The sequence below is a fragment of the Choristoneura fumiferana genome, chromosome 5 (assembly GCF_025370935.1).
Source record: "Choristoneura fumiferana chromosome 5, NRCan_CFum_1, whole genome shotgun sequence".
Lineage (NCBI taxonomy): Eukaryota > Metazoa > Arthropoda > Insecta > Lepidoptera > Tortricidae > Choristoneura > Choristoneura fumiferana.
The window spans coordinates 9,151,832-9,165,516 of record NC_133476.1 but is presented as its reverse complement, the minus strand read 5'-3'; the positions used below and the strand labels follow the sequence as shown (position 1 = coordinate 9,165,516).

Here is a 13,685-nt window from a genome sequence, read left to right as displayed (position 1 = left end):
TAATAGTATTGTTGGCGCTTATATGACTCAAAAAACGGTACATTTAGCTATTGATTAAACTGGCAATTCTCTGTAACAAACTTCAAACGATATGCCATACAGAAGCGTTTTTCGATTCTCTAAAGTTAAAACGCGCCCGCTTCCATTTCCAATCAATCAATCCTATTCGTCCTATAAACGAAATAAAAAAAATATCATTCGACAAAATAATAAAATACTTAAATCTCCCAGTTTTAACATTTTGCATTAAACCTAGTATGAAACTGAGGATTATAAATCCAAAAATATAATGTTTTGGTTGCTATGCAATACTTGCATGTCACAACACTGTATTTATTTTAATTAAAAACATTTCTGTTGCCTACTAACTATTCTGGCAAATAGATAAATTAAATAAGAATGGCAGAGGAATTACAAAAAGTCCATCTCTACTATGATGATATCAACAAAATCAGAGTGATAGAACCTTCCGTTCTCAAGGAGACTGAAGACGTGAGGGATACTTGTAAAGATTATGAGTCTAGTGGGTTTCTATGAGATTTCCTTGTTTCTGTTACTTTGCTCGTATAACTTATAAATTCAAACCAAGACTAATCAATCGGAAATTTTCAGAGATTCAGGACTTCGGGAAATTAATTATCTCGTTATTAACAATGCTAACAGAACTAGGTGATAATGTAGAAAAACAGAAAATGGCTGCAATTGGTTCAATGAATCTCCTCAATTCGGCTGCCAAAGAAAGAGAATCTGAGCAAGCGAAATTACAAGTAACTTCGTTGTAATCATAATCAGCATAAAGCTTTTTTTCTTGTTTTTGATAATAATTAATTATTTCAATATTTTCAGGCACAGATACACGAAAAAACAATCATACTCGATCAATTGGATACTGAATATGATGCACTTCAGATTCTGGAAGCGACGCAAATGGAAACTATAGAATATTTAACACAGTTGCGTTGAACTTACTAGCAAGCTAACAGAAATAAAAGTAAAAAGCAGTCTGTAAAAATGTATTTTCCTCCAAACACACGTGAAATGAGAACAGTGTAGCATTAATAGGGTTTTCAACATAATCATAATCCTGCTTCACAAATTAATAAACGGTCATTATTATGATGCATTTATAACATTACCCAGACAGCTAACATACTAATCAGTCATTAGATACACCAGCCAACTTTACTGAATTAAGACAAATTATTATGATTAAACACCATATGGAATAAATCGTACACCAACTAACCATACATAGTGCCTACAATGTTGTTTATAAACACCTGTGATTACAAAAATATACCTACTTATTATATAAAGCAATTAACAAAGGCAATTTAATTAGACTTCGATAGATTCCATTAATTTCTATCCACAATTTATCAATCGTAACATGATCCTAACCAGTTCTAACCCAATAACATTAACACTTTCTTTTTTTTTATTTAACAAATGGTTTAAATTGCTAATGTATACAGACTTGTACAATAACTTGCACTTTATTAATACAATACTTCACCATCATGTCAATCTATTTCAATTTTAATTAGTCTTCCTTTAGCAAGCAAAAAAATCAGGGAAAACGACTTGTCAATGAAAATAATATAAATAATGAATATTAAGTTATAGATTGAAACACTACTTCTGTAACTTACGTTATCAGTTATCCTTATCACCTTACAAACTACCAGCAATTGTCAAAAAGACTACAAGGATCTTGAATGGCTTCCTCTGATTCAAAGTAAGATAAGAAAGAACACAATTTTCACGTGATAGTAATAATCATGTTTAGTGGAACGTGTGCTATAAAAACAAAATCACAAAAATAGTTTCTTGTTTTATAAATCCCAAACAAAGCACCCCTATACATACATATACAGATCCAGATAGCAAGTATACAGATCAGAAGAGACATCTTTAAATGTTCAAGCCACTTCAATTATATCTTAACAATGGTGTACCTGTACCATTAGCAGACAAGTGTTAAAGATTGACTCAATGCAGCATTACTTGTTTAATAATAATAAGCATTTTGATAAGAATGGATAAATTGGTCAGCGCAACAAACACTAATGTGCTAATTAGGGTGCTTTAACATATGTAATCACGACTATATTGATAGCAGAAGAACGTATTAATTACTTTGATCAGGGACTGACTAGCGATAAAATACCAACAAGCGATGGCGGAAAAGGCACCCGATGCAGCTGCCAGCAGCGGCACGCATCTCACAACAGATGAATAAGGTATAGAAAAATCTAGTCTTCTAAAATATCAATATTCAATAGTTTCAATACCATTATTCAGGAACTTTTCCTCAATAAAATATTTTTTACTTGTGTAGATTCTCGAGGTAACAATGACGTTGTCACTATTTTACGAATTATTTTTTTATCAGTTATTCAGTCCCTGGCCTGGATAACATCAATGCTGACTGTCAATTTTCTGTTCCACCAATAAGAAATTAAATATGTATGTCTATAAACCGTAAAAAGGGCATCCTCTCGACCAAACATATCACAATACTATGTGTATCTTGAACACTTTGTCCTTACGTTAAGAAAGTCCTACACACTCGACGTGACCTGCGAACTCGAGAGGGGATCGTCGATCTTCAGCCGCTTGGACTCCTGTTGGTCCTCGCCGAGTTCCTCGGCAGAGCGTTTCTTGGAGCCATCGGCGGAGGCCTGCGCCACTTCGGCCACCAGTCCGTCCTTGAACCGCACGATGATGGCAGTCATATTGTCGCATCCGGTGCCGTCGCCCATCGTACCCGGTGCCAGGCAGTGGTCGAACACCTAACAAATTCAATGTTTAAAAGAAGTACTAAAGTGAGTCATCTATCTGTTGCGCTAAATTGTATTTGAGTTAAAACTATGCAACTTTAAAAAAACTAACCTCTTCGCAGATCTGTGACAGCCTCTCCCTGCCTTCTGCAAGCCGCGGCAAGATGAAATCGCAAACATCTTGACTAGACATGAAGTTCCATATGCCGTCGCAAGCTAGAACCATGAACTGATCCTTGGTGGGGTCTATGGTGAGCGTTTTCACGTCTGGCAGAGCCGTGACCATTTGCTCTTTAGCGTCCAAGTCTTTGTTTTGCTTATAGGAGTGGTCGCCGATGGCTCGAGAGAGGTTAAGGCCGCCGTTGATGCGTCCGTCGTTGGAGACTTTGCCGCCCGCCTTTGTGATTCGCTCTAGTTCGGGAGCATCTTCCGGCTTGTGGTCGATCGACATGTCGATGGCTTTGCCTTCTCTGCAGATGATGCAGCGGGAATCGCCAGCATTTGCTACGTAGAGATCGTTACCTGTAACCGCAAGCCCACGATTTAATATAATTTTAATTTAGTCAATAATGAATAACTACTTGTGCAGTCAAAAAAAAATCATATTCAGAGTTAATCTACATGATACACAATATTGTTTTAATCCATTACAAATTAAGCCAACAAACTGTCTCACAGTTTGGCGAACATTTAATTTAAGGTACAATGTATTTGCATTTTTTATTTAAATTAATTTGAAAAATATATATATTTTAAAACCACTGAAGCATACCTCTAAGCAATGCTACAACAGCAGTGCATCCACTGTCATTGCCGGGTTCCTCTGTCATAGAAAGATCTTCATCTATGTCTTCATCGCTGGACTCTGCCTCATAATCCTCCTCTTCTTCCTCATCCCCCTCACCTGTTCAATGGAATTAAATTACAATACACAATAACAATTAAATTGATGATAAACATTTCTACATGAATGCTCTTTATGTCATCATTAACCACAAAAAGAGATGTACAGCCAACCAATTTGATTACTGGGTCACTCATAGAACCTTGCCATGGAATATAATTTTTCACTTCTCATGCTCGTAAAGTTCGTGTTTATGCTGGATGTAGGCGACATAAAATGACTTTATGCTCGAGTGCATAAAGTAAAATCTTTGTCTAAGACCAAGGTAATCAGGTGTCAACAGCCACAAATCAAAAAAGTTTCTACATATTTTTATAATAATTTTTAGTTTATATAAAACTAAAAATTCATCAAATAAATCAATAAAACAAAAAAAAACAATTATACAATAATACATGAAAAATAAAAGTTACATAGAAAGTCAACAATTGTTTCCACTGTTGCTATTTCATTTCCTCGCAATCTAAGTGAAAGTGACGTCTATATGACTATATGAACGTCTTGGGTAAAATGGCTCATTTTATGCTCTAGTTGTACAATCTACTATTGTATGGCCAATAGCCATAGTTATTAGATGATGTAAAATTTTACAGTGACAAGGTTCTGTGGTGGCCTAGGAATCAAATTGGTTGACTGTATGAAACAAATACATCACTTTTTTTTTATTCAACTGGATGGCAAATGAGCAAGTGGGTCTCCCGATGGTAAGAGATCACCACCGCCCATAAACACCTGCAACACCAGGGGTATTCCAAATGCGTTGCCAACCTAGAGGCCTAAGATGGGATACCTCAAGTGCCAGTAATTTCACCGGCTGTCTTACTCTCCACGCCGAAACACAACAGTGCAAGCACTGCTGCTTCACGGCAGGATTAGCGAGAAAGATGGTGGTAGCAATCCGGGCGGACCTTGCACAAGGTCCTACCACCTGCACCTATACCTGCTGCTGCTACTATAAAAAAAACCAGCTATAAAAGAGCTCTGTTGAAATTAGAGAATCCACTGTGAAATGTCTTTCATAATAAATTCACCATCATTTGAAGAATCTTCCACACCATTGACATTTTCTTCATCAGAGGACTTGATTTCCCCACCCTCAAATGTCTCATCATTAGAGTCACTCTCATCATCATCCTCCTCGGCTGCTTGTCTTAACAGGGTTTCGTAGACTGCTGCGGCGGCACGCCGAAGCTTCGACTTCTTTGGCCTCTCGGGAACTGGCTTGTCTATGCTGGATGCTGGCCATAACTTGGCTACAAAAAAATACCGAGTTTAGTTAGTTAGTTGATGATCATAATTTTGATAGTTTGTAAAGGGGGGTTGGTTTGACTGTTTAAGTGAAGCTGATCGCAATGCCAATCTAATTTCAATGTCAATGATTGTAGTGTCATTAAATCAAACAAAGTTTTACGAAGCATTCACATAAGATGCAACCAAGTCAACACTACTAAGTAACTTTAGTATTTTTACATTATATTTTATTATTCATTACATACTCACCCTTGTTCTTGCCCTTTACAGGTGACACTGAGCCATTTGAAGACGTAATATTACTCTCTTCGCCAACGCTTTGCTTGGAGTCTGTGACTTCTCCATTGCAGGCATCACCAGAACCATTGCTGGCAACAGATGGCTTAGCATCCCCACTTTGGTTGGGTTGGGTGCAGTTGTCGCCTGAACTGTCTGGTGTTGTGGATTTGTCCACCTCCATAGGCTCTTTAGTTGCTTCTTGTGGCTCGCTTGTGGAAACCTAAAATTACAACAGATTTAAAAAAAAAATTGGCTAGCCATAATCACAAAGTAATCAGCACCTGTAGGTAAACGAAATATCAACTAACAACATATTAAAAGATTTTGTTACAAACTGTATCAATGTTATTAATATAATTGGAGTTACCTCTTCATTGCTATTCTTATCTTGATCATTATTGGTGGACGACACGCCCCCCGTGTCCTCATCGGGTTTGACTTCATTAGAGTTAGAACAGGATGGGCCGTCTTCCGGGATAGCGTCATTGTCTCCGCTAGAGCCAGACGCAGAGGCGACTGCGGAGCTGGAACTTGACGCTCCAATACCTATTTAAAAAATGCATTATTACAACCACAAATTAGACCAAAACGTTTGACTTAATCTATTCATCAATCAGCCGGAAGATGTCTACTGCAAAACAAAGGCTTTCCCCTTAGCATTCTACAATGAACAACAACCTGCCACTTGCATCTACTGGTTGCCCGCATCTTTCAAAATGTTCGACCACCTAGTGGTAGACCTGCCAACGCTTCGTCTCGGTTTGTGACTTATATTATACAAATCCTATCTACTCCAAATCTACTCTAGTACAAATAATTTTTAATTCTTCTGTTACATTGATCCTACTTGGAAACGCAAATGATTGTGACGCCAAAAAAGTAACGCTAGAGACTTTAGGGCCTAAAGTTTAGGCATAATATCAAATTATCAATGATAAGTTTGTCGTAAATCATAGTTACTAACTTTTCAGATTAAAAATAATAATAGCAAAAGATAGCCTTAAATTTTGCAAATTAAGGAAATAGATTTTCTTGGTTTAGCTTACCTGATCCACCAGCTTCCTCTAGGTTTTTCTTAGCTCGCAGGCATGGGGACATTGGAGTGGCTGTGTCTCCGAGTCTGGCGCGATGGAGATTGCCAAGTTTGTTCTCGTATTTAGCTAGCACCTCCTTTAGCATAAAATAATTTTCTTTTTATTTTATATTATTTCATCATCATCCCAGCCTATATACGTCCCACTGCCGGACACAGGCCTCCTCTCAGAATGAGAGGGCTTGGGCCGTAGTTGCCACGCGGGCCCAATGCGGATTGGGAACTTCACACACACCATTGAATTGCCTCGCAGGTTTGTGGAGGTTTCCTCACGATGTTTTCCTTCACCGTAAAGCTCGTGGTAAATTTCAAATGTAATTTCGCACATGAATTTCGAAAACTCAATATATCATTGAATCCAAAAGTATTTATGCAATATACAGACAGACACATTTTCTCTGTGAGTGCTAGCTATGCAACGTATTGAAAGTTTACTTAGCACCATTTTGAGTTGCAGGAAATACAAAATCGGGTCACATGACTAGATTTATATCACTGGAAACAAGCGTCGAGCAATTGCATGTGACTGCACCTTTAGGCCTAAAAACGACGAACCTATTCATTGCAGGACTACACCTAACACCAATCTGATTTAATAATTGTATTCTAAGGTATTCGTAGTAGTCATACCTCTCGCTCTCGCACTCACAGACTTGCCTATACTATACATCTATCTGTCTAATCTAATACCTTTTAAACAAGTATATATGTATATATATACAGGTAATTGGTTATTGAATACATTCCTTTTAAGGGCGTGTAGCACAACGCACAACTTATTTGCAGCAAAAAAGGTCATGTGGTACCCCTTCCGAAAATTATTAGTTTCCCAGATATTGGCGATTATAAGATTTTTACAAAAGTTGCCGAATCAGAAGAAAAAATGTATTTTTTTTTAATAACTACTTATTTCATTATTTTTTTTTTTATTTTCCGATGCCTGAAATATCAACAATTGTATTTCATGGTAAATAACTAAAACACCAACACAAAATTTCATGTTAATGAGCAAAAACCACTTGAAAAAGCCCCAAAAAAGTAGTTACTTCTTTACAAGCAACTAATTAAATTAAAAAAAATATAACACCCAACATACAAATTACTGAAAAAACTAATTAGCTTTTTTTTTTTTTTTTTTTTTAAAAAATAAGTATTTTAACGAGGACACTTTAGTACCCAAAATGTGACTATGTCAAGCCTCACATGGGGAACCTCAATTATTATACACCAACTCAAATTTCACGCTCTCCGTTGCACGAAGCCTGACGTCTCTGGATGCAAAGGTGACTAATGAACCTGTAAAATCAGCATCGCCTCTTTAAAAGCGGTCGACTCAGAATAATTTACCACCTCCATTTGAACAATGCCCATACCATTCCAATTACCTGTCTCTGATGTCCCTTTTTATTCTGATCCACATTTAAAAGAAAGTGATTAGGTCTTCAGTCTTATTAAACCTATACACCAAGTTGATTGCACAACTCTCATCAAATTCAAAAAACTGTTCAGTGGACCTGTGACCAGACCGCACACGAAAAGCCACACGAGACCATCCCTGGGGAGGCTGGATTTATCAAACAGGGTAACTTTTGAAGATTTTACTCTTCTATGTGTGATCGTACCAAATGCCTTAGTTGTGGAATACAATACTGAACATTCCTTGCCATATTTGCAAACACTTCTCCTGGCTAATTGCATTAACTCAGCACCATCAAGGTTTATCAAGAGACACATACATCCGTACTGCTACATTTAGCCACTCTATTCACTTCTTCATGCCTCCCACCCCCAAATGAGATGGTATCCATTGGAAAGACCCAATTGGACACCGTCTGAGCGCAATTTGTACACCAGTTTTAAGATTCATAGGCTATCGGCATTCCTCGAGTGCCCGATGGTACACCGAGCCAGGTGTTGAAGCGCGCTCTTTGAATCTGATAGAATCACAACCTGGTTTTTTCCGATTTCCTGCACATATGTTAATGCCTTGTACATAGCTACCAGTTCAGCTCTCATAATACAAAGTCCTGCATGTAATTTATATGTTTACAACAATGCACTTGCGTATCCAAGAAAGCGGCTCCAACGCCATGAAAGTTTTTGATCCGTCGGTAAACAGTTTGTAAAAAATTCTGTACTCTTGTGCCAACATTCTAATTACAGTTGTTTTAGCGTCAGTTGGTATGTGTCCTTTGGCCTGGTGATATCATCAATATTAACACTTTATACATGATTGACATCAAACATCAGAAACCCATATGCCTACCGAATACATATCTAGTATACTACTTTTATGAATCTCCACCCCTTAAACATATCGTGCACCGTGATGAGTATTGGCTTGGTCTTGTTGCGCAAGTATCATAATTCACATCGGGTCAGACAACTGCTGCAAAGATCGATCACAATACCAGTGTTGCAGAACAACCCTTAAGCCAGTACCTTGATGCAGCCACTGTCCTGCGAACAGACAGAGGCGGCAAGCATAGTTCATTTTTCGCATCACATGTATTGGCGTACTTCGAATAAAACCCCCACAGAATCTTAGGGCACAGTTTTGCAGGACGTCCAGCCGGCGAAATGAACACTAGCGCATGAATCGAACAAAAAACTGCCAATAATCACATCTGCCTTTCTTACTAGCGAAATATACAATTGCCTAAGGTATGTTGAATGAACACCCCAGCACACCCGCAAGAAATTTTAAAATGTTAAGGGTACTATAAGCTTTAGCACATGTTGTCCCTGAATAAGCAAACCAGCGGAGAGCAGAATCTAAACTAACTTATACCGAGATAATTTTACATTTTGAACTAGTTAGTTAGCTAATTAGCTTTCTAATGAGACTAAACATTATTTAAAAAATAAGTTTTTTCGTAAAGTAATGACACGTTTCTTAAACTTGTGAGATCGAACATATCATAGGAACACTAGGATACCTAATAATTAATAAATAAACTTGAAATCACTTCACAAAGACTTTGATATGACAGACAGACTGCGTTATTATTCTATCCACGGGACATGATGCCTGTAAGCACAGTAGTCGATCTTAGAAATAGGGTAAACAATAAAAGTATTGTATTCATGAAAAATTTGTAGTAATAATTCATACTCAAAAGAACGGCCACCACTGCAGAGCATGACAGCAAAAACTATTTAAAAATCTTTGTTTATGTTTAGAAACTACAAACAAATTATCAGGAAGTGTAACTGCGTTATAAAAATGGAAACTGTGTCCTAAGTGTGTCCTGCACTAAGATGCGCATGCGCGTCATTTAATTTTGACCTGCATAATACTGTCATACCTGGAGAGGAAGATGTGCCTCTTGGCACAGGTTGTTAACATTTTCATCTTCAGACTCTGATTCTTCATTGTCACTTGGACCCGGTGGGTGATTTATTTGCCCTTAAACAAATAAACAAGTTACTTAATAAATACCATAACAGTTATGAGTTAGTAACTTGTCACTAATTTTCAGATGAATTGAATTATATTTGTATTAAATCTTGTCACTAGGAGACAAAAACACAGTGCAACTTGAATATGTATCTGATTCTTAAAAATATTTCCTAAAACATACATTTAACAATGAACTATAAGAATTACTTTGCTCACCCGCGAGCTTACAATAGCTAAGTTTATGCAAAATATGTGTGTTCATGCAGTCCTCCCCTCCACACACTAATATCTGATCTGATCTGATTTGGAGTCTAACATCTGGTAGCATGGTGTTGTGTTGCTCTGAAGATGAGCTCTGGTTGAGTTCAAAACGCGTCAGTGTAGTGTGGTGGTGGTGACAGATGGGTTGTGTGATTTGTGTGTTTTTACAGTGTGGAGGTGGAGGAACTGCATGAACAACACATATTTTGCGTAAACTTAGCTATCATTCTCTTGAAATTCTTTTAGTTCATTGATATGGACTTCCGCAAAGTAACGCCTGAATCAATAAATTTAACATTTAACATAATAATTAAAATAAATACATGTGTATCTATTGTATGTCTAGCCATAGTTTTAATTAGAACACATAAAGAGTGCAGCATGAAATTCTACCAGCGACTTGATGTGCAGAATTCCAAAATAAAGTATTGCTAGCAAGTGTTGCCTGGGGTGGCTGATAACAAGATAGGCTTGTGCAATTGCCAATTTGAAGAAATTAGGGGCACCGCAAGACTTATGTTTCAAACATTTAATTATAATATTAGATAAAAACTGAAGAAAAACTCACAAGTAGTTTTAAAATAGACAATGACAACTTAATTGTATATAGACACAACTACTGCTCACAAGAGGGGTTTCAGTAAACTGTTCATCTGCCTTACCTGCTAATTCTTTCAATACAGCCATAACCTCGTAGGTAGCAATTTTAGCATCAAATCCCAAGAAAGCATCTTCCAATGCTTTGGCCAGGTCCCCATTTTTGTATGCATCTGTGTTCTTGATATAGTCTGGCAGGTTATTGGAGCAATACGTCGCGACCTCTGCTCCCCCGTGACCATCGTAAACCGCGAACAGTGATGTTTTTTCATCAAAATCTAACACAGTGTTGTGTGCATCCTACAACAAATACTCAAATTCAATTTAGAAGTACTAATTTAAACAACGCGGTTGGATTACCTACAACTTCAGTATTGAACTCAACTCAAAAAATACAAGCTCACAACAATCTTTGACATCTATTGAATCTATTCATTGAGTTGTAAGGTTATAATTATTAGAAGGAACAATAGGTGGTCTGAAACGTTTCTGAAATTCAGAACCAAAATGGTTATGAAAACATGGTTATTTATTGAGAGAATGCAATAAATAAATGCAAGTGGATGCGCAGGTACACAGTAACACGAATCAATGAAACAATTACATATAAAATCGTACCTCTTGATTGACACGCCATCCTTGCATGGAGCTTGCCCCGCACTCAAGTTTACTGTTTGATTCATCGCTGGACACTTTTTCAGTAACCGGTTCTGATAAATATGCACCCATTTTGAAATGTCATATGAAATTGAATATAAAACATAAAATAGTGGAGGCGCGAAAATCTTCAGGAAATTGTGCAGGCGGCACAGCAAGCAAGCTTTCAAGCAGTGTTGCCAACTCCTAGAAACTCGAGTCGCTAAACTCAAAATCAAAAGTCGCTAGGAAGTCGCCAAAGTTAATTCCACCAGGAGCGAGCGGACTCAGGATTTTGTCTGTGAGAAACACTAGAGGCCACTGGTGGTCAGATGGGCTACCACGACGAAACTCGCAAATCGAAATTCGTATCGCACCATTCCTTTCACCCGCGTATTAAAGAACATAAGCGTCAGCGGGACAGCAACATACGAGGTTCGAGTATTGCACTTCGTGGTATAGGGCCTGAAAGGTTTGGGTACGGCAAAAAAACAACAAATTAAGCCGCATTCAGATTTGTGTGTCGTGTTGTGTTGTGATGGTCTCTGTCGTGATGGCTACTGTTCACATTTATGTGACGTGTTATGACGAATTTTGCATCAGTTCTGTCTTGGCTCTCAAAGAGTTTACGCGTTAGGAATGTTTTTTCAGGAATCATCTGATTCAGATTCAGATTATGAAGAAGATCTGCAACTATTGAAGATCTGCATACTTGCAGGCTCTGACGCGTCACAACACAACACTGGCGCGTGCGTGCAAACTGGTCCAACGCGTTGTGTCGTGTCGCTGCGCTGCCCCCCGCACCTCACCCATACTGACGCGGACCGGGATAGCTTGTGATGCGCCACAACACAAGCCGTCACAATCACAACACACTGCATCAGATAAGTGCAACCATATGAAATGTATGAAACCGATACCGTTCTGACGAGTCACGACACAACACGACACATAAATGTGAATGCGGCTTTAGAAGATTTCCGAATTTACTGAAAATACACAAACAAATGGAGCTTTAATTAAATAAAGTTTGAATTTGGTGCGCAAGCGCGTTTGTCGCTTTCTGTATCTAGATCTCTTGGCACTGTATAATTCTCGTAGTCGAGTCGGCAAAAATTTATCCTTTATTGGTCCTAGAACCGTTAAAATTTGTATTTCAAAAGTCGCAAGATAAGTCACTATACTATTTTTGTCGTCAACTGTTTTTTAGTCGCTAAGACTTAAGAAAAGTAGTTCGTTCTAGCGACAGTCGCTAAATTGGCAACACTACTCTCAAGCACAGATTACTAATAAGTAGCTAGCTCTCAAGCTGCTGGGCTACTACGAAACTCGAAACTCGAAGTTTGTGTCGTGCTGTCCTTCTGACACTTACACTATTTAATACAAAAGCGAGAGGGACCGCACGACACGAACTTCGAATTTCGAGTTTCGTAGTAGCCCTGCTGAAGCCGAGTCCATCAACCTACCAAACAAGTACCAAACCAACCGCCAGAAAAATGTTGCTAGATGAATATTAAATATACCCACTAATAGTTTCAAATTTAAATTAAAAGTTTTACAGAAATGTTTTTCCAACATAAAACACAAACACACAACACACACAGTTTTAAGTTTTAACAGTACCTACTTATAATAGTTATTTATGATACAAGTGCGGAAAGTAGGCAATTCCCAACGAACAAGTGACGGAGAACTTGAAACACGCGCGAAGCGAGTGTTTTGAGCCGGCACAAGTTGGGAATTTCCTACTTTCGACACGTATATCATACAACGTTTTACAATGCATTAAGCAAGGAAAAAAATCGAGGCAGTGCATTGATTTGCCATACTCCTTTTACTACAGTAGCAGGCAGTACATATAATACCGACATGCACGCCAAACCAAAATCGATAACGTATACACTTTATTAAACCAACTTTCATAACACTCAGATTGACTCAGAAGATTAGAACAGCTACAGCTACTAATGATAGGTAAAGGAGACTTTGTTTTAGTATCGTGATTTTTTATGATTAATTATTAGCCCTTGTTGCTTGATATTTTCCACACTTAATATTGGCTAGTCCTTATCTCCTGCACGCTCCTATAATGCTAAATATCAGTGCAACCCGTGAATAAATCCGTGCAATAGTTAATTATCATCAAGTATATTTTTTATATTATGTATCTCTTCTTCCAGCTATTAACAAAAAGTTACCGTAAATCTGAGATTGTTTAGCTTTGGAACTGTAAATAATTCAAAATGGTTCACTAATTCTAATAGATAAAAGCAAATAAATAAGAATAAGAGTAACGCTAGATTTTATTATATCCATGTGTGTAGAAGTAGATTATTCTATCAATTTACGATGTTTATTAACTTAGGTACTTATGTATTTGTTCACGTATTTCAGCATTGAGTTTGTCACTGACAACATGTGCTTCGTGGAGGACAAAAGGCGGCGTAAAGTCAGATATAAATTCATCCATTTGAACTC

The 13,685-nt window shown here is 37.6% G+C and overlaps 2 protein-coding genes across 2 annotated transcripts; one reads left to right on the top strand and one right to left on the bottom strand.

Moving 5' to 3' along the window:
- Positions 1–198: 198 nt before the first annotated feature.
- IFT20 (intraflagellar transport 20) lies at positions 199–976 on the top strand. Its single transcript, XM_074087764.1, has 3 exons — positions 199–523; positions 613–767; positions 847–976. The coding sequence occupies exons 1-3, from the start codon at positions 400–402 to the stop codon at positions 961–963; spliced, it is 396 nt and encodes a 131-aa protein (XP_073943865.1). The 5' UTR covers positions 199–399; the 3' UTR covers positions 964–976.
- A 23-nt stretch (positions 977–999) lies between these two features.
- LOC141428057 (protein phosphatase 1G) lies at positions 1,000–11,416 on the bottom strand. Its single transcript, XM_074087763.1, has 10 exons — positions 11,190–11,416; positions 10,637–10,871; positions 9,619–9,719; positions 6,264–6,387; positions 5,585–5,763; positions 5,188–5,437; positions 4,719–4,940; positions 3,556–3,687; positions 2,896–3,305; positions 1,000–2,795 (listed from the first exon to the last, which is right to left on the bottom strand). Exons 1-10 carry the CDS (start codon positions 11,298–11,300, stop codon positions 2,565–2,567), a joined length of 1,995 nt encoding a protein of 664 aa, XP_073943864.1. The 5' UTR covers positions 11,301–11,416; the 3' UTR covers positions 1,000–2,564.
- Positions 11,417–13,685: the final 2,269 nt, after the last annotated feature.